The 27,983-nt window shown below is 40.7% G+C and overlaps 1 protein-coding gene across 5 annotated transcripts in view; it reads right to left on the bottom strand.

Annotated features, from left to right (window-relative positions):
• Positions 1-6,732: 6,732 nt before the first annotated feature.
• LOC146020203 (uncharacterized) overlaps positions 6,733-27,983 on the bottom strand; it is a 117,713-nt gene continuing 96,462 nt past the window's right edge. The window contains exons 1-2 of one of the 5 annotated variants that reach the window (XR_014450731.1): positions 12,266-17,343; positions 6,733-11,902 (exon numbers count right to left, since the gene is read on the bottom strand). Coding sequence is in view for 2 of the 5 variants with exons in the window: in XM_083153156.1 (XP_083009282.1) it covers positions 11,840-11,902; positions 12,266-12,403 (201 nt within the window). In the remaining 3 variants the exon portion in view is untranslated. Of the gene's footprint in view, positions 11,903-12,265; positions 17,344-27,983 lie in introns of those variants that run through there. The other 4 variants (XR_014450732.1, XR_014450733.1, XM_083153156.1 and 1 more) reach the window with 4 other exon arrangements.

Here is a 27,983-nt window from a genome sequence, read left to right as displayed (position 1 = left end):
CGGTCATCAGACATGCAACAAATGCGTTATGGCCAATTGTTAAAACTGACCCTGACCTTCCAGGCCTCAACAAAATACGTCCATTGGCTGCTTTTAGAAGAGGTCCAAACTTGAGGGACCGTTTGGTCAAAACTGATGTGACAGGCCTTGGTGTTCCCAGGCCTCTAAATACTTACATCAAACCACCGGGCTGTTATAGCTGTGCAGCATGTGAAACATGTAAACACATGCTACCATGCAAAGAATTCAAACACCCGCATTCTCAAAAAATATACACCATTAGACATGTGATGACCTGTAGGACCTCACATGTTGTTTACATTATAGTATGTCCCTGCGGGTTGTATTACATAGGCGTTACACCGGTCGGCCATCAACTTGTCCCTGAAGGGCAGAGAGGTGGACCAACCGGTGGCCCGCCACTTTAAATCCATGGGCCATTCCATATCACAATTCAAACATTTCATCATAGATTGTGTCCCTGAATCACTCAGGGGGGGCAACAGAGCAAAACAATTATTGTTTAAAGAATCTGAGTGGATTTTCCGCTTAGACACCATCTCACCCAAAGGGTTAAATGAGAGAATTAACTGGAATAGCCTTATGTAATTATCTATGAGAGCTAATTGTCCATGTTAGTTGTAGATCTGTTCTCTGGTGTTGCATGGGTTCAGATATTCATTATGTGCTCTTTCTGTATCTATTTTGTTATATGTATGTTTTTTAACTGTAACTTAGATGTCTGCATCAGGAGGCGTTTGGGGTATGATGGAGGAGGGTGTGCAATGATACTTGCAGTAAGGCAATGCCAGTATTCTGGTAGCCAGTTCTGCAGATGTTGAGTGCCCCAAACTCTGCCATTACCTTAATACAGCCAAGCGCAGCACTCCCTGTTACTTATATATATGTATTTTTTACGTATATAACTGTTTTTTTGTTGTTATTACAGTTTCCGGGCACCAGACATTGTGAGCTTCCATGCGGGTCAAACAGAGTGAGGAAACGCGGCTTACTTCCTGCATATTGGGACGCAAGCTAGAGGTTGCTAAGCAACCCTTGAAAGGCGTCCAGGGCGGAAGTGACGGTGACCACTTCCGGATAGCGGATCCGTGGATGCGGCGGCGTCTGAGGTACCGGGAACTGGTGAGTATAAAAATGTTTTGTGTGTACTATGGCTGTGCTGTAGGATTGGGCTGAGGACGGGGTTTGTCCCCCGAAACGTCCCCAATACACATGTTGTTTGATGCAGTAAAACCGACTCCAGAGTGCTGTTTATTCCCTCACGGGATCTTGGACTTATATATATATATATATATATATATACAGATGGAGCGCCTCTCTTCTAGTGGGGGTCTGACGGTCGGATCGCCAACCACCAGCCCCCGCCAGACACTGGCACGAGATGCACGCGCATCCCCTTCTAAAGGGGCTCCCCCTGGGTCCGCCAGTTCACAAAGCGGTCCCCCGCCTCCCTGCTTCCCCCCCAACCCCAACACTGTCCATCTTCCTGAAGTGGGACAGGCAGGGTTTGCGTCCTCCGCCACACGGTAACTGGGACAAGCGTGAGTTTGAGATGTTCGTGCGTTCCAGTCAGATGGAGCACCATCTCGCCAGTGGGGGCAATCTGGTGAGCCCCGGCGCTTGATGAGAGGCACGCCATCTGTAACAGTTGTTTAAATATAGTTACTCATGTAGCATCTTGAGAATATTTACAAGAAAACCCACCTACAATTGGCTGGCTGGGCTCCTTGAAAAATAAAAATGAAAGGTTCATCTGCCAATCAGAATAAAAGTATAAACAGGAGGCAGATGCATTTTTGCTGAAACATAAACCTAAGTGTTATGTATCTGAATTAAAAGAGCACCTGGAAGATATATGTATTTGTTAGACTGCAAGGCCAAGTAACCCATTATTAATTTATTTTTTGTCTCTTTTCTCTCTGGTTACACATAAAAAATGTATAAATTCCTCTTTCGGTTCATTACATCTTTTCTTTTTTTTACCCCCCCTTTGTTTTCGTCTTCTGAATGGTAATGTGAATTATTATGTGCTATATCTTCTCCTTTTTGCAGTCCTTCCAGCGGACAGGACAATGTAAATTCATAATGGAGAGCAGACAAGTTTCATAATTAAAAATGTGTGGATAAGTCATTCTGGTACAATAAAGGAGACACAACAGTAAAATATAATCTCTTCCTTTGCAGTGACAATCTGAATGGTGTAATGAGAAACAAAATATCCATTTATCACCTTAAAAACCCAGAGGCAGTCTGTAATGAGAATAAGAAATGGAGCAGTTTAGAGAGCCAGCAAATAAAGGAATATATGGCTTAAAAAAGCAGCCTGAATATGAAATGCAACATGAAAGGGGGAAATAGCTTACATAATGTAATACACCGAGCAAGTTCTGTTAGCTCTCTGACAATTGCTTATGATATCTAAGACTTGACTCTCATGAACTTTGTGATTGCAATGAAATGTAGTATGAAAATTTGATTGCGCAGCGCTGAATCCAATTTGTGAGAATTTATCCTGGCATTAAAAGTAACTTATGTAGGTCTGCTTGGTACTTTCTTCCTCACAGAAGTACTCATCAGCTCCATTCTAGGCAATCCACGTGGGAGCTGCTGAGTTTCTGGAACACCTGCTGCTGGGCCGGGGATTTCAAGGGCTCTGGGCATGGCTTGTGCAGGATGTGGGAGGGTCAAACACAGGACCCCACCAATCCATATATATGACCAAAAAGCCCTGCACTCTCACCTTTAACCAAAGCGTCTGTGGGGGTGCTGTTTAGAGAGTACTGTAATGAGTCAGCACTCCCAATAACATACTCAGGGATCCCAAAAGAGGGAAAAACAGCACTCACCAGTCTTCTCATGAAAGTATAAGTCCAGAGATTAATCCAATCAAAACTATAGCCTGCCGACATTTCGGTCCGGGTGTGGACCTTTATCAAGGCGATGGCAACACAAGCAGCAGTAAACAGAAAACCAACAATGAGGTAGGGGTAATGGGACAAGGGGTGAGCAGCCTGATGCCCCTGTTATATATAGGGTGTATAGTTATAGAATTATAGCTACATGCCACACTGCCTTTGAGGAACTGCGTGCTGTCTTTGCAGCTAGCTCCCTCTACTGTCAACCAGCTCAATGGCAGCCGGTCTCTGGGAGTCAGATGCCGACAGCCGCACAGCCTGTCCATGAGCCTGCTTTAAAATCAAACAGCTCATCCAATAGAGCAGCGGGTAGAGGGGTTTGTCACAAACTACGATAGCCAAGGCCTTACAGCTTGGGGATTGGCATGACCTGATGCAAGGGCGCGGAGTCTTAACATACCATGGGTGGATTCTGCCAGTTACTCCTCCGAGCGGGATTTGGGATATTGCGGTACCCAATAAACTGGTTGCGGCCCCTTTGTCAGGTTCCCCTTTAGAGCTGGTCTGAATAGAGGGGAATAGGATATAGAGAGTTCTTAGTCATCTAGCCAGGTTGAGATTAATTGGGCAAAACAAATCACAGTATGCGGTAGACAAGGATAAGGCCGAAGAGTCATCAGAGGGAAAGCCAAGGCCAGTCTTTGGAGCTTGGAATAGTACAATAACACGCGGAACGCTGGAGCAGGTAAGTAAGCCTATACTCTGAAATGGAATGCCTGCTAGAGACGCCCTTAAATAGAGGAGTGACCTGCTGCAAACATCTGATGAAGTCAGCTAATTATGCACTGCCCCTTTAAGAGGCCTCATGTGTGTCTTGCGCCTCCTTAGGGAAGTATGCAACCACACACATGGAAGATAATCGCACTCTCTCTGCCACCTGATGAGGACCCAAAGTTGCAGGGAGCCGCTTGCTGCTGCCTGGGGTTCCACTCAGAGAAGTACCAACCAGCCACCTGGACCCCTGCCTCTGCTGCCCAAACCACCAGCATCCCTGGACCTGGTAAGTACATCCCACGGTCCAGGGGGCTGTGACAGAGTTTCTAGGGACTCAGAAATCCCCCAGTGTGCACGTATGCTACTCAAAGTTTTAGCAAAGGCCGAGCCCTGTTCCACTGTTGCCAGCACCTATGCCTATTATACAGCCTTGGCTGGGGCGTATGTGAATAATGGTTACTGTTTTCTTTCCCTAATACAAAATATTGTGGATACTAAATATGTAACCTTGGACAAGCAAAGGACTACCTGTGATTTGTCATCAGCCTGTATGCAAAATAAAACTAACTTTGGGGCTTTGTTTTTTAGCACTACCAATTTCTGTTTTCAAAATCAGAATACATATTCTCTAGATTTGCAGAACAGTAATGTAAATAAATATTTGTCCTTCTAATCCCTGTCTCTTACTGTATGACATTGATAAGCTATACGCTCAATGTGTGATATTCAATTTTTTTGTTGCTGAACCAAGTGAAATGGCACAAGTGATCAACAAAACCCAAGATGCAAAACTGTCTAGTAGATGAGTGGGAAGGATGGGAAGCAGAGGTTACACAACAGGAGGAGGGCGTGGAGGCGAGAAGTAGAGGTGACAGAACAGGAGGAGGGAGTGGAGGCCAGAAGTAGAGGTGACAGAACAGGAGGAGGGAGTGGAGGCCAGAAGTAGAGGTGACAATGGAGGACAAGGGATAAGAGGCCACTGCCTGCTGCAGATGTCCTGAGTCAGGGTGTGTAGCTATAAGAGTCTATGATTTCAGTGACAAATACTACCCAGGACAGATCTGTGCACAGTAACATTCTCTTATGGTACTGCTATTAGCTGCCTGACACTGCTGGCCTCGGGTTACATTTACCTAGCAGCCATCTGGGTGATTTGTTTCTCAGCTCTGTCTGTAATAACAATATTGTGTGTGGGTGTTGTGAACATTAATTATGAAAGTTTTGTAAGTAGCATCTTGTTCTTATTATAAGAACTATATATAGAATGTGAATAGAAATGATCTTGCAATCTGTATCGAAAATACTTGCGTTTAGTTACAGATATGTCAGTTGTCTCATTCAAAGGGTCTCCAGTTGATATGTGTCTAGGTCAGGGATGGCTAAACCGACCCTCGAGATCTACCAACAGTGCACATTTTCCACATCACCTAGCTGCTGCACAGATGAAGTCATTACTAACTGTCACATTTTCAAACCTGCTGCATTCATTCCTACTATAGATCCACAGGTTGCCTGAAAAGCATGAACTGTTGGTAGATTGTAAGGACAGGTTTGGCCAACCCTTGTATAGATCGACAGTTAATAGGTTGACACCAGGGTTTGTATTAAGAGCCTAATGGGCCTGGAGCTGAACATGTTCATGGGCCTATTATGAGTAGTGGATGAAGTGAGACCAATGACATGTAGGCATGTAGATCACATACACTATACACCACAATGTCTCCAGAAATATAAAAAAGTACAAAAATTGCATACTGTTAATGGGTAAATTGGAATGCAATTTTAATACTTTTGATTTATGGTCAACAAACACCTTGCTGGTGTCTGTCGATCATCATGCTGTCATGAGGGTTTGGCCTGTTTTTATGTGGAGACCTGGAGCTGTAGATTCTTCTGCCCCATTGTTAATCTGGCCTTGGGCGACACCATATGGTCAACATGCACAAGGTCAAAATAGATGGAATGTTGACACATGCAAAAGGTCATTATGACCATGGCCAACACATGAAAAGGTCAACATGAGTTTTTAGATTTTTTGGGGGACTTTTTAATTCTTTACGCTTCATATGGACATTGATTGGGAATGGTAACATGCGGTGAGCCCAGCAGTAGTGGAGCCATGAGCTGAAGCATGGAGTGCGAAGTGAGCCATGCGAGGAGACACAGTACACTAAGTGGGGTCCACATGCTCAGGTGTCGACATTGACACCTAAAAACCCTGAAAAACATCACATGTTGCCAGGGCCGGATTAACAATGGGCCTGATGGAGCTACAGCTCCAGGCCCACTCTCCAAATAGGCCCATTTTGTAGATGTGGACTGGGGCCTTCCAACGAGCCCAGCCCCACATCGCTAGCCCCTGGGAACCGGAGATAAAAAGGGCAAAGCTGGAACATTTTCCCCATAGGATAACATGGGACCCGCTAATTCCGACCCCCACCCAGTTCCGACCGCTGCCAGTTCCCCCCCTGGCATCACATGGCTGTTCATGTTCTTTGAGGGCAATCTCCATGGAAGTTGTCTTGTTGGCTTGCGATACTCCATTGATTATGAAACCTTATTGAATCCTTGACAAAGATCATTATGAGTGATCGAAACGTTGGGAAAACAAAAGGACTTTTGTACAGGTTATATTTGGCTGAGTTTTATTTTTTTAAATATATTTTTTTCTGTGGCGAGTGTCTTGTTCCCACTTTGTGTGGGATCATTGTTTAGTATACATTGGACACAGGTCATACCTGTTGTCCTTATAGACACAAGATACAAAGAATATGGCTACAGAGTGCGCAATTGAACCAAAGTGCTGCTAAACACAGATACACGGAGTAGTAAACACCTTAGGCTACTCAATACATGAAACAGTGGCAAGAAATGTGAATCTGTGAAATAGCGCTCAAAGGTAACCAAGTTTTTTAAGGTAAATAAACCTTATGGAAATAAATAAATATACAAAACCATACAAAACTCCTCAGAGATCAACAGGTTAAATGGTATACTGAGTGGAATGAATGATCCAAATCCCTCAGATTCTCCCCTTATTCTGTGTATAGGGGAGACATAATGAAAGGCAACATAGTGCAGATCAATCGGATATAAAAAGGTTTAATTAAGACAACACACTTACAAAGTGGTGACTTGTATAAAAGCATAAACAGGGGGTTCCAACGCAAAACAGCAGGCATGTAGATGTTATGTGAAGTCCTTCAGTCTGGGTCCCTTGTGTCCGGAAAACAAGGGGGGCTCAGTCCAGGATACTCCACTGCCGAGATCTTCCTCCAGGGAACCACCCTGTCCAGGTACATGCTTAACGTGTTTCGGAATCAACTTCCTTCATCAGAAGCGTGTTATTTAAAAGTCCATTATGAGGCATATATATACCCCCATTCATCAAGACAAATTACAATACAGCTGCCGCTAATCGGCGTACAACATCCGGCCTCCTAGGGAATCCAATATGGAGGTGCTTTCCACTAGACGGAACTACGTCATTGTTTGCGTTCCAAATACCGGAAAATGACTGCAAAGTAATGCCGTTTTCACAGACTATAGCGCATCATTAATTCGGCATCACTAAGCGCAACAGGATATTGCACCTGCGTTCCACGGGAACAGACATCCTCCTATATAATATTTTAATGCTTGCGTTCCATTTAATTTTTAATTTATATCGCTGAGCACAACAGGATATTGTGCCTGCATTCCAAGGGGACGGACATACTCCTCTATAATATTTTAATGCTTGCGTTCCATTTAATTTATAAAAACACAATGCAACTTGTTTTTCAATGTCTTACAGGGAAACTGGATGTTGTGTACAAAGATATAACAATCTTTCATACAGGCACTAAAAAAAGGAAAAAAAGAAATACAGTAAACATTAATACAGGTTAAGTATCCCGTATCCAAAATGCTTGGGACCAGGAGAATTTAGGATAACGGATTATTCCGTATTTTGGAATATTTTAATATTTCAATTATGTATTTTGAAGTATCTTGCATGTATGCTGTATAAACACATAAAATACACACAAATATATTTTATTACCACATAAAATACACACAAATATATTTTATTTGTTCAAAAAACAAGGTTTCAAAACATGAAACAAAATTTGTGCACCATCTCAGATACTGAATTTGAATGCCAAGCAATCATTTTCTAGCACATATATAGTGCCAGTTACATATCATGTCACCAGTAGTGCTGTTACAAATGTCCCCAGTGAGTTTTTAGCAAAAAAAAATAATTTTTTCACTTTCTGGAATGTATGGTTTTCGGAATAATTCGGATAACTGATACTCGGATACGGGATACTCAACCTGTAATACAATATTCATAAATAATTATTAATAAAGAATTATTTAAAAAAACACACCACCACCACTTAACGAGTAAATGACTAGTAAGTGAAAATGGGGAGGAAATTCAAGGAAAAGATAGAACATATTTTTTAACTCAAAAAGGGTTTTAATTCGTACTCCCCATTTAAGCCTTTAGGAACAAGAGTTCCTAAACGATGTATCCAGGGCATTTCTGTCTTGGAGAGTCTTCTGGCTACATCATTAATACGATTTTTAGGAAGAACTTGTTCGATGGCACAGAAATTTACAATAAAACACTCATTGGAATTGTGCACAATACGGAAATGTTCCGATACTGTGTGCGTTTTAAGTTGTTTTCGGATATTGTAGATATGTTCTGCAGTGCGAGCCTTCAGCTGTCTGCTAGTTTTACCGACATACGAAAGCCTGCAACTGCACTGTAACACATACACAACATTCCTTGAGTGACATGTTAAAAACGGTTTAATTTTAAAATGTTCTGCAGGCCAAACAAGACCCACAGCGGTGAAAACCAATGGTTCTAACAGTCTGACGGGGATTATTATCTGTGGAACTGTGGACCAAATGGTCTTTCAGTGAAGGTGCTTTTTTGTAAATAAATTGAGGTTTCGCAAGTAATTGAGAGCCAATGACTGGATCATTTTGGAGTAAATGCCAGTTATTGCGGAATACTTTCTCCACATCTTTGTGGACTGAACTGTATCGGCTGACAAAAGCCCATTTGAATTTGTCGCTAGAGTTAACTGATTTTGATTTAGATGTCATCAAAGATGGTCGTTCTATACTATCTATTTTTTTCTCTTGCAGAGGATATCAAGTCTTTAGAGTAACCTTTAACCTCCAGGCATTTTGAGACCTCCTGTAGTTGTTCTTCACAAATGGAGGCATCCGTGCAGTTACGTTTGATCCTAGTGAATTGACCAAACAGAATGGCGTCTAGCCAATTACGATGATGTTGGCTAGTCGTATAGATGAAACTATTTGAGTTGGTCTCTTTCCTGAAAGTTTTTGTTTTTAAATCATTGTCCTCTATATATAAGTTTAAATTCTGGATTTACACCCTGATGAAAAATGTTGCAATAACATTTGAAACGTTGGATCACCTGATCGTTTGACTACTGTATTTATTTCTGGAGTGCCACCCGTCTGTGTTGCTGTATATTGGAGCGGGTCTCATCCCCCTCTCCTGGGAGGGCACCCGATTCGTTTTGTTGCTGCTGCATGGAGTGCCGGCCACCCTCTGGACCCACTATATATATATATATATATATATATATATATATATGAAGAACACAACACAGCACGGCACTCCAATATAATGCAGAACCCTTAGATAGGTTTATTAGCAACGTTTCCATATCATGACGATATTTTCATCAGGCTTAACAGAAAGGCAACATAATATATCATCTCTGGATTACAAACCTGTACAATATTGGAAAGTACTATGAAAAAGTACTACGAAAATATACTAACAAAGTAACTGTATGAATTAATCTCGACCATATATCTTAACTGACATCTAATTACATAAAGGACGGTCTACTAATCGGGCTCTGGTTAATAAATTCCATATGATAAAGTGAAGTGTATGCAATTGCCAGCTTACAATTTTATTCAATTTATTCTCTAATGTGTACTGTAGTTATTATTGTCTGTCTTTGATTATATATTTCTTTTGCTTTTATTTATACTGTACAGTATCATTGTTTTTAGTGTCTAATAATTGAGTATGCATTGATATATTAAATCGTATCAATCCTAACCCTCAGCGCTGGTACATATACTTTTTGTGAAACTCTGTAAGGGATTCTTTGGCAGAGTGGCGGAACTTGGAAGGAGTACAGGATAAGTGGGAAAAATTAAAAAGTGCAATACTAAAAGCAACAGAACTTTGTGTCAAAAGAGTTAGGAAAAACACAAGGAAAAGCAAGCCATTGTGGTTTGCTAAACAAGTAGCAAGCATTGTGAAAGCAAAAAAGTTGGCATTTAGGAAATACTGTATTAGCATATGCAGAATAATGAGGACAAAGAGGTGTATCTTGTTGGACAGATGGAAGTTAAGAAGGTAATCAGATGTGCAAAAGCACAGGCTGAGGAGAAATAGCCCAGTCAGTGGATAAAGGGGGGAAAACTTTTTTTGAGGTATATACAGTAAGTGAAAGGAGAAACACAAAAAGTGGAGTAATAAGACTAAAGACAGAGAGTGGAAGTTGTCTTGAGGGGGATATGTAATGTAATAGTAGATAATAATAAGTATTTCTGCTCAGTATTCACTGCTGAAAGAGAGGGGTAGGGGCCACAGTTAAGTTGCAAATATATTCAGAAAATGAGGGAGAAACAAGTATGTTTACAAAGGAGAAAGTCCTTACATAACTCCCAAAACTGAAAGTGGATAAATCAATGGGGCCAGATGGGATACATCCAATAATACTAAAAGAGTTTAAAGGGGAGCCGATAAAACCATTAACAGAATTATTCAACCAGTCACTAGCTACTGGAGTAATCCCAAATGACTGGAAAACAGCGAATGTAGTCCCACTGCACAAAAGTGGAAGCAAAGAATAGGTAAACAAGTACCGACCAGTGAGCCCTACATCAGTAGTAGAGAAACTGATAGAAAAACTCTTAAACAAAGAGTTGTAGAATATCTCAAAACCAACAATTTACAGGATCCTAAACGGCATGGATTTACTGGGGGGAGATTACGTCAAACAGATTTTATTGTATTTTTTGACTGGGTGACTAAAGTAATAGATCAAGGGGGGCGGGGCATAGATGTAGCTTATCTAAACTTTAGTAAGGCTTTTGTCACTGTCCCACATTGCAGACTGTTAAATTAAATTGAATTGGGTTCTAAGATAGTTGAATGGATAAGATATTGGTTGCAGGATAGATAACAGAGAGTTGTAGTAAATGGAGTGCAGTCACAGGAGGGCAAGATTACCAATGGTGTACCCCATGGATCTGTACTTGGACCAGTGCTTTTTAATATCTTTATTGGGGACATTGCAAATGGAATTGAGGGTAAAATGTGCCTTTTTTGCAGATGACACAAAGGTATGCAACAGGGTAGACACACCAGGAGGGGTAAAACAAATGACTGATGATCTCAGAAGTGGTCCAGAGCATGGCAACTACAGTTTAATACCAAAAAATGCAAAATCATGCATTTGGGTCTCAGAAATCCAAAGACTAAATATAGTATAAACGGCAATATAATGGAAATGACTGAGGAAGAGAGGGATCTAGGTGTCACTATTTCAGGTGACTTAAAGGCAGGAAGGCAAGTGCACTCTGGGGTAATTGCATGAAGCTTGGATAATTCCTATCTATCCCCATAAAGAACATTATGTGCAAGGAGATAGAGCTCAAGCCAATCAGTTCCTAACTGTCATTTACATATTAGAGCTGATTAGAGCTGGTGCATTATCACCTTTCACATGAAGTTATTTATGGGGAAAAATACCACTTCTCCAACATTCATACATTTACCTCTCTCTTACCAACATAAGGAGGTTCATCTCCCAATGCCCCATGTTGTGGCTGATGCAATATGTACACATTTGTGTTTCCATGGCATATGTATTATTAAACCACATTTCCTATTTTACAATATTTATTTTCACTTTGCAGGAAGTGCTTCGTTCTGTCAAGGGATTGTTCCTGTAATCCTTCTTGTTATTTCACATAGGTTTCATAACTTGTCCTTAGTCAATGTAAATAGCAGCAGCTCCGTAAACACCAGACTGAAATTTATTCAAGGCCACAAGATATGAGGATATATTAAATGAAAACAGGCCATTTAAAGTGGTCTTGTCCTTCCTGATAACTGTCAGTGCACATCAACAGACTGAGCCGGGAGCATCAGACCTCTGTACCTCATTCATCGTGGTTGGAAGAATTTTCTTTACATAGAAATAAAAAAAGAGAGTATGATTCAAAGAGCTTTTTAAGATTCTGTTGAGATAAAGTGCATAAAATATCATGTCAAGCACAAATGGAATATGTCAGATTTCAAACTACATCTTAACCAAACTGGAGTGTTGCCATCTTGACTTACACTAAGGTCTATTACACCAGGTATAATGCTTATATTTGAGCATAGGGATAGATCCTGGGAGACAAACTGTAGAGGTGTTAACTGTTATCCATGTATCCAGATAGATACATGGATAACAGACAGAAAAATCACAGGGGCTCTGCACTTTCTACAATAACTAACAATAGTACACATACAATATATGGACAAAAGTATTTGGATGCCTTACAGTTACCCCAACATGGACAGTAATGATATTGTGTTCAATACATATGCTTGAATGTGGCGTTGGTCCTCCTTTTGCAGCTAGGACAGCTCCCACTCGAAGGAAGGCTTGGAAGGCTTTCCACATGATTTTGGTGTGTATCTGTAGGAATGAAGAGCATTTATAAAGGTCAGGCACTGATGATGGAGGAGAAAGCATGTCTTGTTCTCTCTGTTTCAGTTCATACCAACGGTGCTCGATCGGGTTGAGGTTGGGACTCTCAAGGGGGCCAGTCAAGTTCTTTCACACTGAACTCATTACACCATATCTTGCTTTGTGTACTGGGGCAAGGTCATGTAAAAATAAAAAAGAGCCTTCCCTTAACTGTTGCCAAAAAGTTGGAAGCATAGAATTGTTCAAAATGTCTTGGTATTCTGAAGCATTAAGATTACCCTTCACTTGAGATAATGGACCCAGCCCAAACCCTGAAAAACAGCCTCATACCATTAACCCCCCTCCACCAAACTTCACAGTTGGCATGCTAGCATTCTCTTGGTATCCACCAAAACCAGACTCATCTGAAACGTGATTTGTAACTCCACAGGAGGTCCACAGTCCAGTGTCAGCATGTTTTACGCCACTACACCTGACGCTTATCATTTGACTTGCTGATGTGAGGCTTGCATGCAGTTGTTCGGCCATGGAAACCCATTCCATTAAGCTCCAACCGCATAGTTTTTGTTTTTACATTAATGCCAGTATAATTTCAGAATTCTTCATCTATGGAATCCACAGAGTGTTGACGACATATTGTATTGTACGTTATCATAGGACACTTTATCACTTCACCAGGCTTAATAAACCTTGCTCTGCATTCCTTTTCTGAATGCAGAGCAAGGAGGTTGCCACTGAGAGAGTGTCCTGAAATTCTCCTTTGCACGGATCAATAAAATACCACAGAAGTCCACTCTCAATATAAACCAGAATAACCCCAAACTGGATTATATCCAAAATTTCATAATTATGTGTTTTTATAATGTTGAATAAAAAAACTACAATGATCAGCAAAGATTCTCACTAGGACCAGCTGTTCAAATAATATTCCGATTGGTTTTACCCATGATGAAGTCTTAGTGATGAAACACGTCAGTTTTTCTTGCAATAATAAAAAGACTGTTCATCTTGAAACTGACTGTGCATAATCATTGCGAACATTATCAACATTGAATACAAGGAAATGAATTTCAGAATGCATCTGTGATTTTATTATTATATAAATTGGGAGGTACATTGTATGTATTAGGTAGCGCACCCCAATTGTCTCTTTTTCTTTTATATATATATATATATATATATATATATATATATTTTATTATTATTTTTTTATTATTATGAACACACAGGAGATAATCATTTTTTACTATAGTACACATAATTATACAAGTCTAACACTATTGGCATTAGCAAAGTGGGTAAATCCTTCACCAAGTTTATGCGCTAAACAGAAAAAAAGTTTATCAGACTCCCCTGTACATGAGCCCGTCTCCAGATGACTTCTTGGGGTAGCTCAATATTGATGATATGTAAGACAAGAAAACAAAAAAGGGCATCTGCCCTCGTATAATACTGTTTGACACGGTGTATATTTAAAACGATAAACTGGTTTAAGACAATAGGTATTGTAGGTATATGTGTGTGTGGTCGGGGAGTTCCCCCTCTCTATGAACTCACACTTTCTTGTATATATACAGGCTTATCAACAATACTTCAGGATAAAAGCCTTTTTCTCTTCTATGGATATTTCAATGTTGGCGGGGATTCCCCCTTTCCATATACTCACTGTTAGGTGGTATAAACACAGCGTGTCACAGGGTCTCTCTCCTGGATGTTCAGTCCCAAGGAAAATTTCCACAAATGGGTGAAGAAAATGTTCTTTATTAATAATGAATAAATTAATAAATAAAAAATGAGCAGGCTGTTCTACCGCTCCTGGGCTGACTGGCTTCTCAGTGGTCCAGTTGTTATCGATCAAGGGGCCCCGTAAGGAAAGGTCCCACTGAGTGCTGTCAGGTTACCGGAATGGGTCCAGCCAATGCTCTCCTAAGTCACTGCCAACGCGTTTCGATCTCTCCTGGAGATCTTTTTCAAGGTGCTAGTGACTCCAATGGACAGGGTTTAAATACCCCTCCAACGATATCCAACATCTGTGGGAAAACAACTCTCCATGTATAACAATAATATATTAAAGTCCGTTTTCTCATACACCTGGGTCCTATACATGTTCCCGGGTAGAGGGCTCGTCACCGGAAGTGACGCGTCACGCTCGTGACGCCGTTCATCTCCGGAAGTGACGCGCGTGTGTTGCAGTCTCTCTATCCGGCTGAAATGTAGGTGTAAAGTCTCTGTTCCGCCGTCCCGGAAATGACGTGGTTGCGGGTCCTCTCCTGATTCATTCTCTCTAGATTCGCGGCCATCTTTGTCCTCTCGGCTGGGATTCTCTATGTGTAGCGGCCATCTTGCTCCTCCAACTCCGTTATATAGGAACTTTTCTCAGTACGGTGGCCATCTTGCTCCTCCTAGATGATCTGTGCCTTATCTGTTTCTATGAGGCGGACATCTTGCTCCTCCTTGTATATGATTTAAAGTGCTTATGTGCCCAACGGACCGTCATTATAGGTCCTAGGGGATAGAAAAAATCACAAAATGGCAGCAGCAATCACAGAAGATTTAAAAGTGATAAAAATTCATAAAAATAAATGAATATAGCAGCAAGATATAAATAGCAGCATGGGTGAAAGTGCATCGGTGAGGGGACAGTTAAAATTCATCATAAATTCAAGGGTGAGAAAGGGTGTATAAAAACATGTGGGAACTATGAATTCAGGTATATTTTACAGGAACCATTTTATTTCAAAGTCCTGGTTCAATCCATTTGGTTCTAAGGTGCTGAATTTGAAAATGAGTTCCATTTCTTTCTTGGCCAGTCTTTTCTGTATATTTTTGTCCCTTTCTGTGGCTTGAACAAGTTTGATGCCCCAGAATCCCAAAATCTGATTGGTGGAACACTTATGGTGTTTCTTAAAGTGTGCTGCTAGAGGATGGGTTTCTGCCCCTTTTTTGATGTTCCTAAAATGTTCAGCGATCCGGGTTTTAAGGGGTCTCGTAGTTCTCCCGATGTACCATTTTTCGCACGAACATTTTATGGCATAGACGACATTCGCGGTATTACATGTCATGAAATCGGTGATTTTGACTTTTTCTTCATTAATCACAATTTCTTCAGTCTTAGATGCTGATGCGTGTGGAGTATTTCTGCAATTAATGCAGAGTCCGCATCTATAAAAACCTTTTGACCTATTGTAGCTCATCCTCACCTGATTGCCCATGTGCAGGCTTTTGGTGAGTTTGGTTTTCAGATTTTCTGATTTCCTGTATATATGTTTCGGTTTTGCGGGTAGAAGATTCCCAATAACAGGGTCTTTCTGGATGATGGACCAGTGTTTTTTAAAAATCCTTTCCACCTCCTTGTGCTGGGAATTAAATTTTGAGATAAAGGCCCACTGGAAATCTGTATTTTCCTCTTTCTGTTTTGGTTTTGGTTTTAACAGATCGGCCCTATCTACCGTTGTTGCGTTGTTTAATCCTCTTTGTACTATTTCTTCTTTGTACCCGCATGCCAGGAAAGATTTTTTCAAGATCTGTGCTTGTTCGTCGAAAGTCATGGGGTCAGAGCAATTCCTCCTCAATCTTTTAAATTGTCCTCCTGGGATACTGGTCAACCAGTTCGAATGGTGACAACTATCGGCATATATGTAGGCCGAGGAATCTGTCGGTTTTTGGAAAGTTTTTGTGCAGATTCTCCCATTTTCTATATAAATGGATAAGTCTAAATAGTTGATAGTGGTCCTGTCGATGACATAGCTTAATTTAATATTCAGGGGGTTATCGTTAAGGTATGTACAAAATGCATTAAGCCGTTCCATATCACCCCTCCAGATAAAAATGATGTCATCGATATAACGTGACCAGGACACCAGGTTTGCTTTAAAGGGGTGTTCCGCCCAAACATAGTCGTTTTCCCAGCTACCCATAAATATGTTGGCGTAGCTGGGAGCAAACCTGGTGCCCATAGCTGTTCCATTTTTTTGTAAATAAAAGTCACCTTTAAAGATAAAATAGTTGTGTTTTAAAATAAATTCAATGCCCTTTAAAATAAAATTTTCAAGTTCTTGATTTAGGTCGGACACTGTTAAAAACGTCTTTACGGCTTCAATACCACTTCTATGTTCTATAATGGTGTATAGCGAACTAACGTCCGCACTCACCAATATAAAATTCTCTTCCCACTGTATCGTATCTAAAATGTTTAAAATATCTCTTGTGTCTTTTAGGTGTGACTTATTTTTAAAAACAAGGGGCTGAAGATAAAAGTCTATCATTTCTGATAGATTTGCTGTGAGGGACCCAATCCCCGAGACAATCGGGCGTCCTGGAGGTTTTATAGGGTCTTTGTGGACCTTCGGCAGTATGTATATTGCCGGAATTTGAGGGTCCTCCACTCTCAGAAATTTTATTTCTTTGGAATTTAAAATAGTTGTGAATTCATTAAGAAGCAGGTCTAAATCTACTTTGAAGGCAATTGTGGGGTCTTTCTTTAGTTTGATATAAGTCGATTCATCCCCCAGCTGTTTGAAAACTTCTTCTTCGTAGGCATTTACATTTAGGATAACTACCCCCCCCCCCTTGTCTGCCGGTTTTATGATTATTGAATCATTTTTCTTCAAACCGTCGAGGGCTTTTCTCTCTTTGAATGTGAGGTTATGGTTGATTTTGGTTTTAATTTTTCTTATATCATCCATGACCTGAACTGCGAAAGTCTCTATGAAGTTTCCTTTAAGATGGACCGGAAAAAAAGTAGATTTGGGGCGAAATGAGGAAGTGGACCCTTCCTCCACTTCACCTTCTGTCTCCTTCGTCAGAAAAAACTTCTTAACAGTGAGTTTCCTCACATACTTCTGAATGTCCACATAAAGCTCGAATTCATTAATTTTGTTTGATGGGGCATATTTCATCCCCCTTTCTAGAACTTTTCTTTCTTGTTCATTAAGGATGTGGGAACTTAAATTGAAGATTTTCACCTTCCCTTCATCATTCCTCACGTGGTTCTGATGTATTCCTTCCCTTGTGTCCTGTCCTTCATTTGTGGGTGCTCTATTTTTCTTTTTCTTCTTTCTTTTTTGTACAGTTTTCCCTCTTTTCCCCCCTCTAGTTCCTATTCTGGTTGGTTTCTTTATCTCCGATGGTTGAGGGGTCTCTCCTCGCCTAAAAAAGGTCTCCTTGGGGTATTGTTGAGGTTCCTCAAACTCTCAAATCTGTTTGAGGTATGTAATGGACTTGTTGACTCTCTCCCTCGATGGTATGGAGGACTTCTTCGTCTATGGTCGTTATAATTTCTGTCCTCCCTTGGTCTATGATACCGATCATCATCCAATTTTTTGTTCCTCCAATTATTATGATATCTGTTAGGGTTTCTTCTCCAGACGGGTTCTTCTCGTCGTTCGTTATAGGTTCTATTTTCATTAAATCTGGATCTAACCTCCATTTTGTTTCTCCTTTCGAACCTATGTCGAATTGGTGTTTGGTCCCTTCTCATTGGGGTTCCTTTTTTATGTTTCCTCGCTGTTCCTGCAGGTGTCCGATGTGGAGTTACCGATGTTATGTCATCTTCATTCTCCTTATTTCTTTTATCCCTCATGAATTTCCTGATTTTCTTTTCTTTTAGGGTTTGTTCTGCTTTTTTCAGACGGATTCCTATGGTTTCTTCTAATTCTATGTATTCCTTCGTGTTGCTGAATGGGGATATGAGTTTTTTATTGGTTTCAATTTTCTTTTCAACTTCTTTGAGTTCTTTAAGACGTTCTTTAATTATCAGATTCATGAGGGAAAAGGAACATCCTTCAGTAATGTTCTTCCAGTCTGATAGAAAGTCCTCTGATGCCGTTGTAAAGGACGCTCTCTTGTCGATAGTGAGTCCTTTTGGAACCATTTTGCTGACTAAATATTTTTCCAAGGTCGCCACTATTGGCGTCTATAGGATAAGTAAATAGCATTTAAATAATAGAGACACTATCCTCATAATAATGGCGGTGCGTTCCACCTAATATAGTTATGGAACGCACAAACACCTAGGATCACATAGGAAGCTTGTAGAAAGAGCGTTCCATGCTCATTAAGGTGAAGCGCTAAACCATTAGAACTTAGAAGACACGAAAATCCCAATAACTTCTGGGTAAAATGGCGGTGCGTTCCACCTTGCTTAGGTTGGAACGCAAACTGCAAAAACACTATTTTAAACACTGTATGCACACTAGTTATGCACCATACAAAAGTGGACACTTTGTCCCACTACCACAAAGCAGAAGGAGACTATTAGATGCTTATAAATCACATAAATAAACACACAAAAAAAATCACAAAATCACAATGCATTATGGGGCGATTTCTTTAAAATGATTTTTCCCTTAAAGCATTTAACTTATCACTTTGCGATTTAAATGCACTTATATGGTACTATCTAATTATAGATTCACAGTAACTTTCACTTTATTTATTATTATTACTAGTAACTCATAAATTCACACACTTAATGGAAAAGGGAAGTGATGTCACACACAGCTCCCTATATATAGAGTCCTGGTACAGCTATCATTCACTTGCTGGCTGGATCCTCTAGAGAACACATCTCCCCATAGAAAGGGTAAGCTATACACTCTTGAAAACTTGAACTTTTTGGATTGCATAGAATTGTATCAGCTAATGAATAAATATGTACTATATTGTCATCTTTTCTGTTAGAAATTACCAAAAAACTTTTGGGGAAGTATCTGCAAATCTTACACTATTGAAAAAAAACTTTTTGCCGATTTTTGCCTCAAACAAACCCTAAGAGGTATGTAAAAAGGAAAAAAATATGAATTTTTATATACCCTATAATTGTAATTACAATTTATTGGATTTACATGAAAGTATTTTCTCTTATAACCTTTAGGAACTCCATAATTTGCCAGACAAATACTACTCTAGGAAATCACATATATAATAAGTTATCGTATTATAGTTTAAAAACAGGTATGTACTTATGAAATTTGAACATAAACCTATGGCCATATATGTCATAGACCACTCAAACCATAAGTCTCAAATGGAACTATTTATCCATCAGGTCCCAATCAGGTCTATAGACACCAGAATAATCCGGGTCTATCCGGACATCTATATTGAATATTACCAACCTGACCCTGATGGGTATCATTTCAAAATTTCAAAACTTAAGGTATGTACCTTTCTAAAGAAACCTCTAAGGATCACTGAAATAAATCACCTACAGTATCTTAGTCTGTTCACATTCCATCTACCATTGCTTTATCTTTTTTTTTCATTTTTTAACGGTTGTATATTGTTGTAGATATGATTTTATAAAATGTATAATAATATTTTATTTATGTAATGTCCAGAATGTAATCCGTATGTATATTATACTGTTTTTAGATCATAAACCCCTGATGAAGCCTCTCATGTAGGCGAAACGCGTTGGGAATTGATCACGATTTTTTTGAAAAATAAAAGAAAAACTTTCTTCATAAGAATTACCTGGAGTTTACGTTTACTATTTTACATATTGTATGGACATTACAGCTAGAGGGCGCTGAAGACACTACTGTGGGTGTGTTGAAGTATTTTTCAGTTCCAACTAGTAGGGGACTATATGTTTTAAAGTGAAAGCGCAATTTTAGAGATTTTGTGTTGTGTGTGTGTGTGTGTGTATATATATATATATATATAGATATATATATAGATATATATATCTATATATATATATATATATATATATATAGATATATATATATATATCAAGAGAATGGGTTTGTGACCTTTCCTGCTCTATTACCAACTTTTGTTGTCTCCTCTTGTAAGAATATATTTATATAAATGTGTCTTTATTTGAAAGTAGTTTTTTACAAATTATGTTTACACGGCATTGTTTCACCATTCAGATACCTTGTTACCCCTGAAGAAGTCCCTTCAGGATGAAACGCGTAGGGTTTTAAGGAATACAATAGTTGAAAGTGTATCAAACACCGGACCAATTGTGATGTTATAATTTGTGTGAACATCTATTGTTTTTACATTGCTGTACAAAATAAAAAAAAATGTACATATTGTTTTACCAATGTGCATATATTTTGGGTGAAACCTCTACCAGCACACCTCTATATCTTTTCTTATATATATATATATATATATATATATATATATATATATATATATATATATATATATATATATATATATATATATATCAGCTTAAAATTTTGAATTTTGGAACTCCGTTGTATGATTACAAATCTATTATTCATCTGCTATAGTGCATTTATTTTTATTAAACTATTTACTTTCTCAAGGTTCAAGTCAAAGATTGTGAATTATTTCAGAAATAATTAAATAAGAAAATAAACAAAACCGCTTTACGTATTCTAGATTTCCCCCCTGTAGCTTAATAATGTATAAATTATACCATTCTGCAGCCAAGTAAACATTTTCTGCTCAATGTCATCAGTATAATAGTGCCTTTTATGTTAACATATATTATTAAATGTCGGGTTTCTGCAACCTGCATTGAATGTACTTATCTAATATAAAGTACAAGCGAACAATTGTTAGTCCACATAGCAATTATATGGAAACATTTTAAGTTATTAAGTTACTGTACAACACAGAGCTGTATTGATTCCTCTCTATGGTCTGTCGATTGTTTTCTTTGGAGAACAAGCAGCCATATTTGTTATTTCACAAAATAATGGTGCTCTATTCTCTAGAAAACGAAAGCAGCAGAGAGCTTGGCTGTGATCAGTGCTGTATTAGCAACACAAAATATCTGTTTAAGCTTTTATAATAAGGCAATAAGAAAAGGTTGTGTAAACATGTTAATCATTTCTCTTAGGAGCCTGTGTGATTCAGCAACAGGTTTAGAAGCTACATTAGTCCACAAATAGAAATCCTCTGCACTACGGCATACCTAACCACTGTCCAGCTTTCCGTGGGACCGTCCCATTTTTGGGGACAGTCCTGCATCCCGCCCTGGGCTGACAGTGGCCGGCAGCGGGGGCAGTTGGGAGTCCCCCCCTGTCACCAGTGAATAGACACTGTGCTCATGTGCACAGCGTCTATTCATGCACTCACAGTGGTGCAACCGTGGGCGTAGCCTTGTGGGAGTGTTGTGAGTATAGGCCATGCCCCCTTCCTGCTAGGCCATGCCCCCAACATTTTTGAGCACACACCAGCGTCCCTCCTCCTCCTCCCTCCTCAAAGTTGGGAGGTATGCTATGGGGGCTATTTAAATCCACTCGGTGCGGCCCGGATTCTCAACCATGGGCGATTGTTATGGTTTGCACATGCATGTGCAAAGCCCCGGAGCGAACGCCTTCAGTGAGTTCATACTCACCGGGGCGTTCACTCTAGGATGGGTGGACAGGGAGTGGATCCAGCGTTTTATGGGCATGACAATGAAAATGACAATAGAAAAGATGGGCTTTCCACTGTGAATGCAGGTGTGTTGACGCTTGCTTGGGGCGGCTGACATCACATGATGTCAGCGTCCACCCAAAATTCGTCCATTTATGGCCAGAATAAAAGTCTAGCCTTACTTTTATCTGTGAAGGGAAGAAAAATAATTTGATGGTGAGTGACCATCGAATGATTTTTCTTCTGTGTGGCTGCATGTGAGCGAATGTGTATGCAAACGCTTCCGCTCACATGCTAGTACAGGGATTCGGGTGGTATTCGGCATTTACTTGCTCACTAGGCAGCATATATGCTGTACGCTGCCTAGCAACCAGGTCTGAAGCAGGCCCTATTTTCCTAATGTCTCAGCTTTGACTTAATAAATGGAGGGGTTGCTGTGGAAACCCACTACCTCACTGGAAGTGAGAAGCCATATTTTGCATGCTTTACATGGGAAAAAAGTTTACTGTAAAGCTGGATCTTTAACGGCCTCCATTTTGTTCATACAGTATCTTCAGATAATGTTGGGGTTGGGAAAATTCCTTAATTTACTATGAGTGGGAGACATACTGTATATAAATTCTGATTAGCAGTGCTTAGTGCCAGTGATGGCTCCAAAGGATATAACCCAGGTATTCTCACCTTACTCAGGTATATCACCAAATTACCCTCAATGTGTAGCTGTATTAAGGGGAGCCCTCCATATCACCACACTGATGCGTTTTGACTACGTAATTTTTAAAGTAGTGGAGCTTAATTCCCAACTGACTATATTTATGCTTCAGGAAATCCCACCCCTAACTCTGATAGGTTGGGCCATTGTATAGAAAATATTGTACCTATAATTTAAACACTGACTCCAGCTTTCTTGACACTGAACTAAATATATTTTTTTTGCATCACTGTATTAAAATCCATTGAGTATATTAAAATTCATTGAGTATATTAGTATAATAAACTTCATAATAATATTAACTTCCAGTCCAGAAGTAGTGTGACTGATAGGGGACTAAAGCCATAGTAATTCAAAAATACATTGTTTCTCCCATTTCAATGAGTGGTACTATCCATTATACCTACAGCCATAGCATGCATATACTTCCATTTTTTGATCCACAGTGGACCACTGTTTGCGGTTATTTTCATTAGGGTTCTGGAAGTCCGTAGTAGCTGTGTAACCCTTCGAGACTTCCGGGTTGCGCGGAATGCAAACTTTCATTCCGTCCACGGTTTTCTTTTTCACCCGGATATCACATATCACAATCGTGTCCGGATTCCGGTATTTATGGAACTCAATTTGCGTTTCACTGGAAACTTCCTGTTCTCATATGTACGGGGTGCAGATTGTGTTTCATATTAGTAGGAGGGGTCCTCATTCCAAAAGAATTTGAATATATACTAATAAAATAATGACTCAGACAACTGTATAGATCGAAATAATTAAGGTCACAGACAGAATTTATTTTATTCAAATTCTGAAATGTAAAAGATTGGTCAAGGTGGCCAAGAAGCATGGCCCCTCCGCAATAGCCCATGCTGTGCCTCGCCATGCAAGGTCCTAAACCTTTGCAACTCCTCCAACTCTCATTAAACCAAAACTTTTTACTTCAGGTTTCCAAAAAACCTTGGCAAGAGGAAGTAGTCACCTCAGGCCAGCCCTTATATAAACCACTAAAGCCCTCAACCGACTAAATTCTCATTGACTCTATTTGATTTACACCCCTATATAACCAGTGATAAACCCCCAAAGCTAAATTACCCAGCTAGCATGTTCTTCCTCTAAAAAAAAAGGGTGCTTATGTCATCTCAAGCTTAGGTAAGCTTTTGATTCTATTAAAGTCTGTTAGGATGTCCTGCTGTGCCCCCTCCTGTGCAGTAAATCGCATGTATTTGCTTTCAGATTGATTAAGGTTTTAGAGGTATTGGACTATGAGGAATGGTTAGCCAGGCTAGGAATGTTTGCATTGAACAAAAGGCGCTTAAGTGAGGACATGTTTAATAACTAATAATACATCCAAAGTCAATACAGAGAACTATCAGATACTTTATTTACCATGAGGTCACGTGGGCTGGAGGAAAGGAGATTTCACATGCATAGAAGAAACAGTTCGTCAAAGTTAGGGCAGTTAACATCTTGAATTATCTGCCAGAAAAGGTTGTGATGGCTGATTCAATTAATATATTTAAGTTAGGCTTGGACCAATTTTTAGCAGAGAAACATCCAGGGATACAACCATTCATTATAATGCATAGTGGGAGGTCCAGTGGGGCAGTACGGATGGTGTAATGGTTAGCATTACTGCCTCACAGCAATAAGGTCATGGGTTTTATTCCCACCATGGCACTAACTGTGCGGAGTTTGTATATTCTCCCCGTAATTGTGTGGGTTTCCTCCGAGTACTCCAGTTTCCTCCCACAATCCAAAAATATACTGGTAGGCTAATTGGCTCCCAAGAAATTAACCCTAGAATGTGTCTGTGTGTGCGTGTACATGTGGTAGGGAATATAGAATGTAAGCTACACCGGGGCAGGGACTGATGTGAATGTTCAAATATTCTCTGTACAGTGCTGCGGAATATATGTGTGCTATATAAGAAACTGTTAATAAATAAATAATAATAGTATAATTTTATATATAGGCTAAACTTGATGGACTTGCATCTTTTTTTTCAACTTCACAAACTGCAGATGGAGCACCTCTCATACAGCGCTGGGAATCGACAGAATGCACCCGCTGGTGATCGCCGGCGGAGAGGCACTCCATCTGACTGGTACACGCAAGCGTCACACATGCAAGCGCGTCCCAGTCACTCGGTGGCGTGGAGTGGGTTGGGAGGGGGTGCGGGGAGGCAGCAGGAACCGGCGGTGAGGTGGTGGGGAGGCGTCGGAGAGCTCCATTGCAATGGGGTGCGTGAGCGTCTCGTGCGCACCCCACCTTCCGGCGGATAGGGCGGGCTGGCGGAGGCTGCCAATTCTATCACCAGGCCCTGGCTGAACGAGTCCCGCACCATCTGTATGTTACTATTTTACTATGTTGCCCAATAGTTATCTTTTCTATTTACCATTTGCTCAACTACATCTTTTGACTTTGAGCTTGCATACTCTATATAAATGTACTGTACCTGAATCATTGTGCACCAGTTTTTCTTTTTTTAAGCAAAATAAAAGTAATTAACAGGATGTCATATGTTATTGCATATGAGTATTAGTGAGTCTTCTATGTTGTATTCGTTTCCAAGTCCCCTGCATCACCTAAATTACCAAATGGCACAAATGAATGAATAATTTAACTGTCAAGTAACAGTTAAATTATTTTTTTCAATCCGATAAACCATGATGCTTTGCCTTGCTTCAGTAATACAGTGAAATAGACATTTGACTTTAATGGGTGTGTACACACGGTCGACATGCCGCGCGATGCGAGTCCCGATCTGATCGCATCGGGACTCGCATCGCACGGCATGAAGGAGAGAAGAGAGGACAGTACTGATACCTGTCACCGCTGCAGGTGCCGGGCAGGGGCACAGATCATAGGGTGCTGTGACACCCGGTGCCGCGGCACAGCAACAGCTTCCAGGGGCAAACGCAGGATTTTCAGAAGGGGGTCTCCAGAGGGGCAGAGCAAAGCATGGAGATGGACACTTGGAGGTGACCCAGTATATGCAGGGTCAGTTAAAGTATTATAGATAGACCAAATGTATATAAATACTAATAATAATAATTAAAAAAATAATATATATATATATATATACATACAGGGGCGTCAACAGCAGTGTTGGCCCCTGGACATAACAATGTATTGGGGACCCAACCGATCCTCCAGTGGTAGGGGGGTGGGGGAAGCTTTGATGTTCTGCGGGTGTTAGGGGGTATTATATCAACCGCTCAGCATGTAGAGCCTGGATCAGTAATTTCCACTAATTACCCCTCTACTTCACAGATAGTGGGAGATGATGTGGCATTGGGCTGAATGAAGGGGCCCTGATACATAACTTCCAGGGTGGTAGAGGATGTTTAATATGCAGAGGAGGGGTGTATAGTGGAGTGAGCTTATTATTCATAATTTTCTGGTGGGAGGACAGCTTGCTTGACTGCAGATATCTCCAGTTCCCGGAAATAGATTTCTTAGATTTTAATGGAATCCCCCCTACCAAATGGTATTAGGGACTAGGGGATCAGAGTTCAGGAGGCAGAGCAATCTGCCAATGAGAATATAAAACTACATACCAGATGTGTGAAGCTGGAGCAGTAACCAGCTTCTGGAAGGCTGATATCTCTGATTTTTGGAAAAGTAGAGACAAGCTACTAGTGTCCATCAAAGGGGGGGAGTCCCAGATTTTGGAAAATACCCTCAGAAAAACTCTAAGTCAGACAGAACCTGAAATATCCGACTGGGAAGAGCAATTAACAGGCTTGGATGGGGACCACTCCTTTGAAGTCAGATATCTCCGGTTCCCAAGGGCCGATTTTAAAAATTCTTGTACCCATGGAAAGGGGGACCCTCAGCTTTCAGGCTAGGACCTTTAGACTCCTGGGGGGTTTCTGGGTACTCAGAACCCCCCCCTGCATGCGCTACTGGCTTCTCCCCACCGCCCCCCATGCATACATCAGAGGCCACACGGCGGACTTCCAGGTCACTGCGCATCAGCCCTGCAGCCCCAGGAGAAGCCCCTCTGGCCGCCGGAGCTATGTGAGTATTAGGCACAAAGACTATATAGTGCAGATCTGCACTATATAGTCTTGCCTGCCCTCACTATGTCGCTGCCGATTTGCGCTCACACGGGAGCGCGTATCGGCAGCACATCGGGCTAGCAAGCCCTAAAAATTACACAATCGGCATGATGTTCACTATATCGGCAACATCGGAAGCCATATCGCACCGTGTGTACACACCATTACTGTATGTGTTTATTTATTATTACTAGTTTTTATTTTATTTTGATTTGCTTAGTATAGACTGGGTGTGACTGCATCTGTTTTATACACAGAATATACAAATGCTGTTGCTATTTTATATCTCCCACTGCAGGTAAATAGCAGACAAACGCCTATTTAAAGGAAGGTCATTCCCCATTCCCTGCTATTAATAAATCATCTTATGTCACTCTCCGTGAGTGATTCTAGGCACTCTAGGTCTCTCTCTCATTCTCTTTTTTTATTGGATGTATGTAGTAAAGGTAGAAACAGAATGATTTTAAATGAATGAAAATCAACCTAAATCAATGTTTTATTTCAGGGGCCAAAACACACAATCCCTTGTATCAAGCTTCAAAAAGTGATAAAATGGAGAGTGATTAAACAACCAGCCAATTAGCTCCTACTTTTCAGTTTTCTAACCCAGCCTGTAACATGGCAGTAAGAACTGATTGGCTGGTTGTTTATCACTCTCCATTTTATCACTTTTTGAAGCTTGATAAATCTGGCCAAATCAACAACAAAAATCCATCTAAGGGGCCCACACACACGGTGAGATTTATTGAGTATTCTGAGCAATGCTAGATCACTCAGAACGCTCAGCAAGATGTTCTCTGATGAGAAAACTGGCCCTGCCCGTCAATTAACTAGATTTATCCAGCATGCTGGATATTAATCACCGGGCAATAGCGATATTAGGGGCCGTGCATCGCTATCCCTATGGCCCTACACGCGGAGTGATGTTGGGGCATTTTCTAAGCGATCTAGCTATTTCCCTTAGAAATTGCCCTGTGTGTAGGTTCCATTAGTAAATGTGTGTTACACAATTTGAAACACACCATGGATTTAGAACAATTTCAAACCGGTGCAGATCAATTTATATTAACTCGATATAGAACTCGTGAAAATCGATCTAAAGCAATGTAGTACAGATGGAGTGCTTCTTATCAATGGAGGGGCTGGCGGTCTGATCACCAACCGGCAGCCCCAACCAGCCGCCGGAAGGGGATGTGCGTGTGTCTCGGAGCCCCCCCATCCCCGCCGCTTTGACACTGGTCACCGGCGCGGTGCCCCACCTCCCCGCTCCCCCCCAACCCAGCCCGTCTCTCTGAAGTAGAGATGGGCAGGGTTTGTGCCCCCTTGCAGCATGGTAACTGGGACGCGCTTGCGTGTGGGACGCTAATGCGTCTCAGTCAGATGGAGCACCGACTCACCAGCGGGGGCAATCTGGCGAGCCCTGGCGCTGGCTGAGAGGCACTCCATCTGT

This window comes from Crinia signifera, chromosome 7, assembly GCF_055691185.1.
Source record: "Crinia signifera chromosome 7, ASM5569118v1, whole genome shotgun sequence".
Taxonomy (NCBI): domain Eukaryota; kingdom Metazoa; phylum Chordata; class Amphibia; order Anura; family Myobatrachidae; genus Crinia; species Crinia signifera.
The sequence above is the reverse complement of the archived record's forward strand: the minus strand, read 5'-3'. Positions and strand labels throughout refer to the sequence as shown.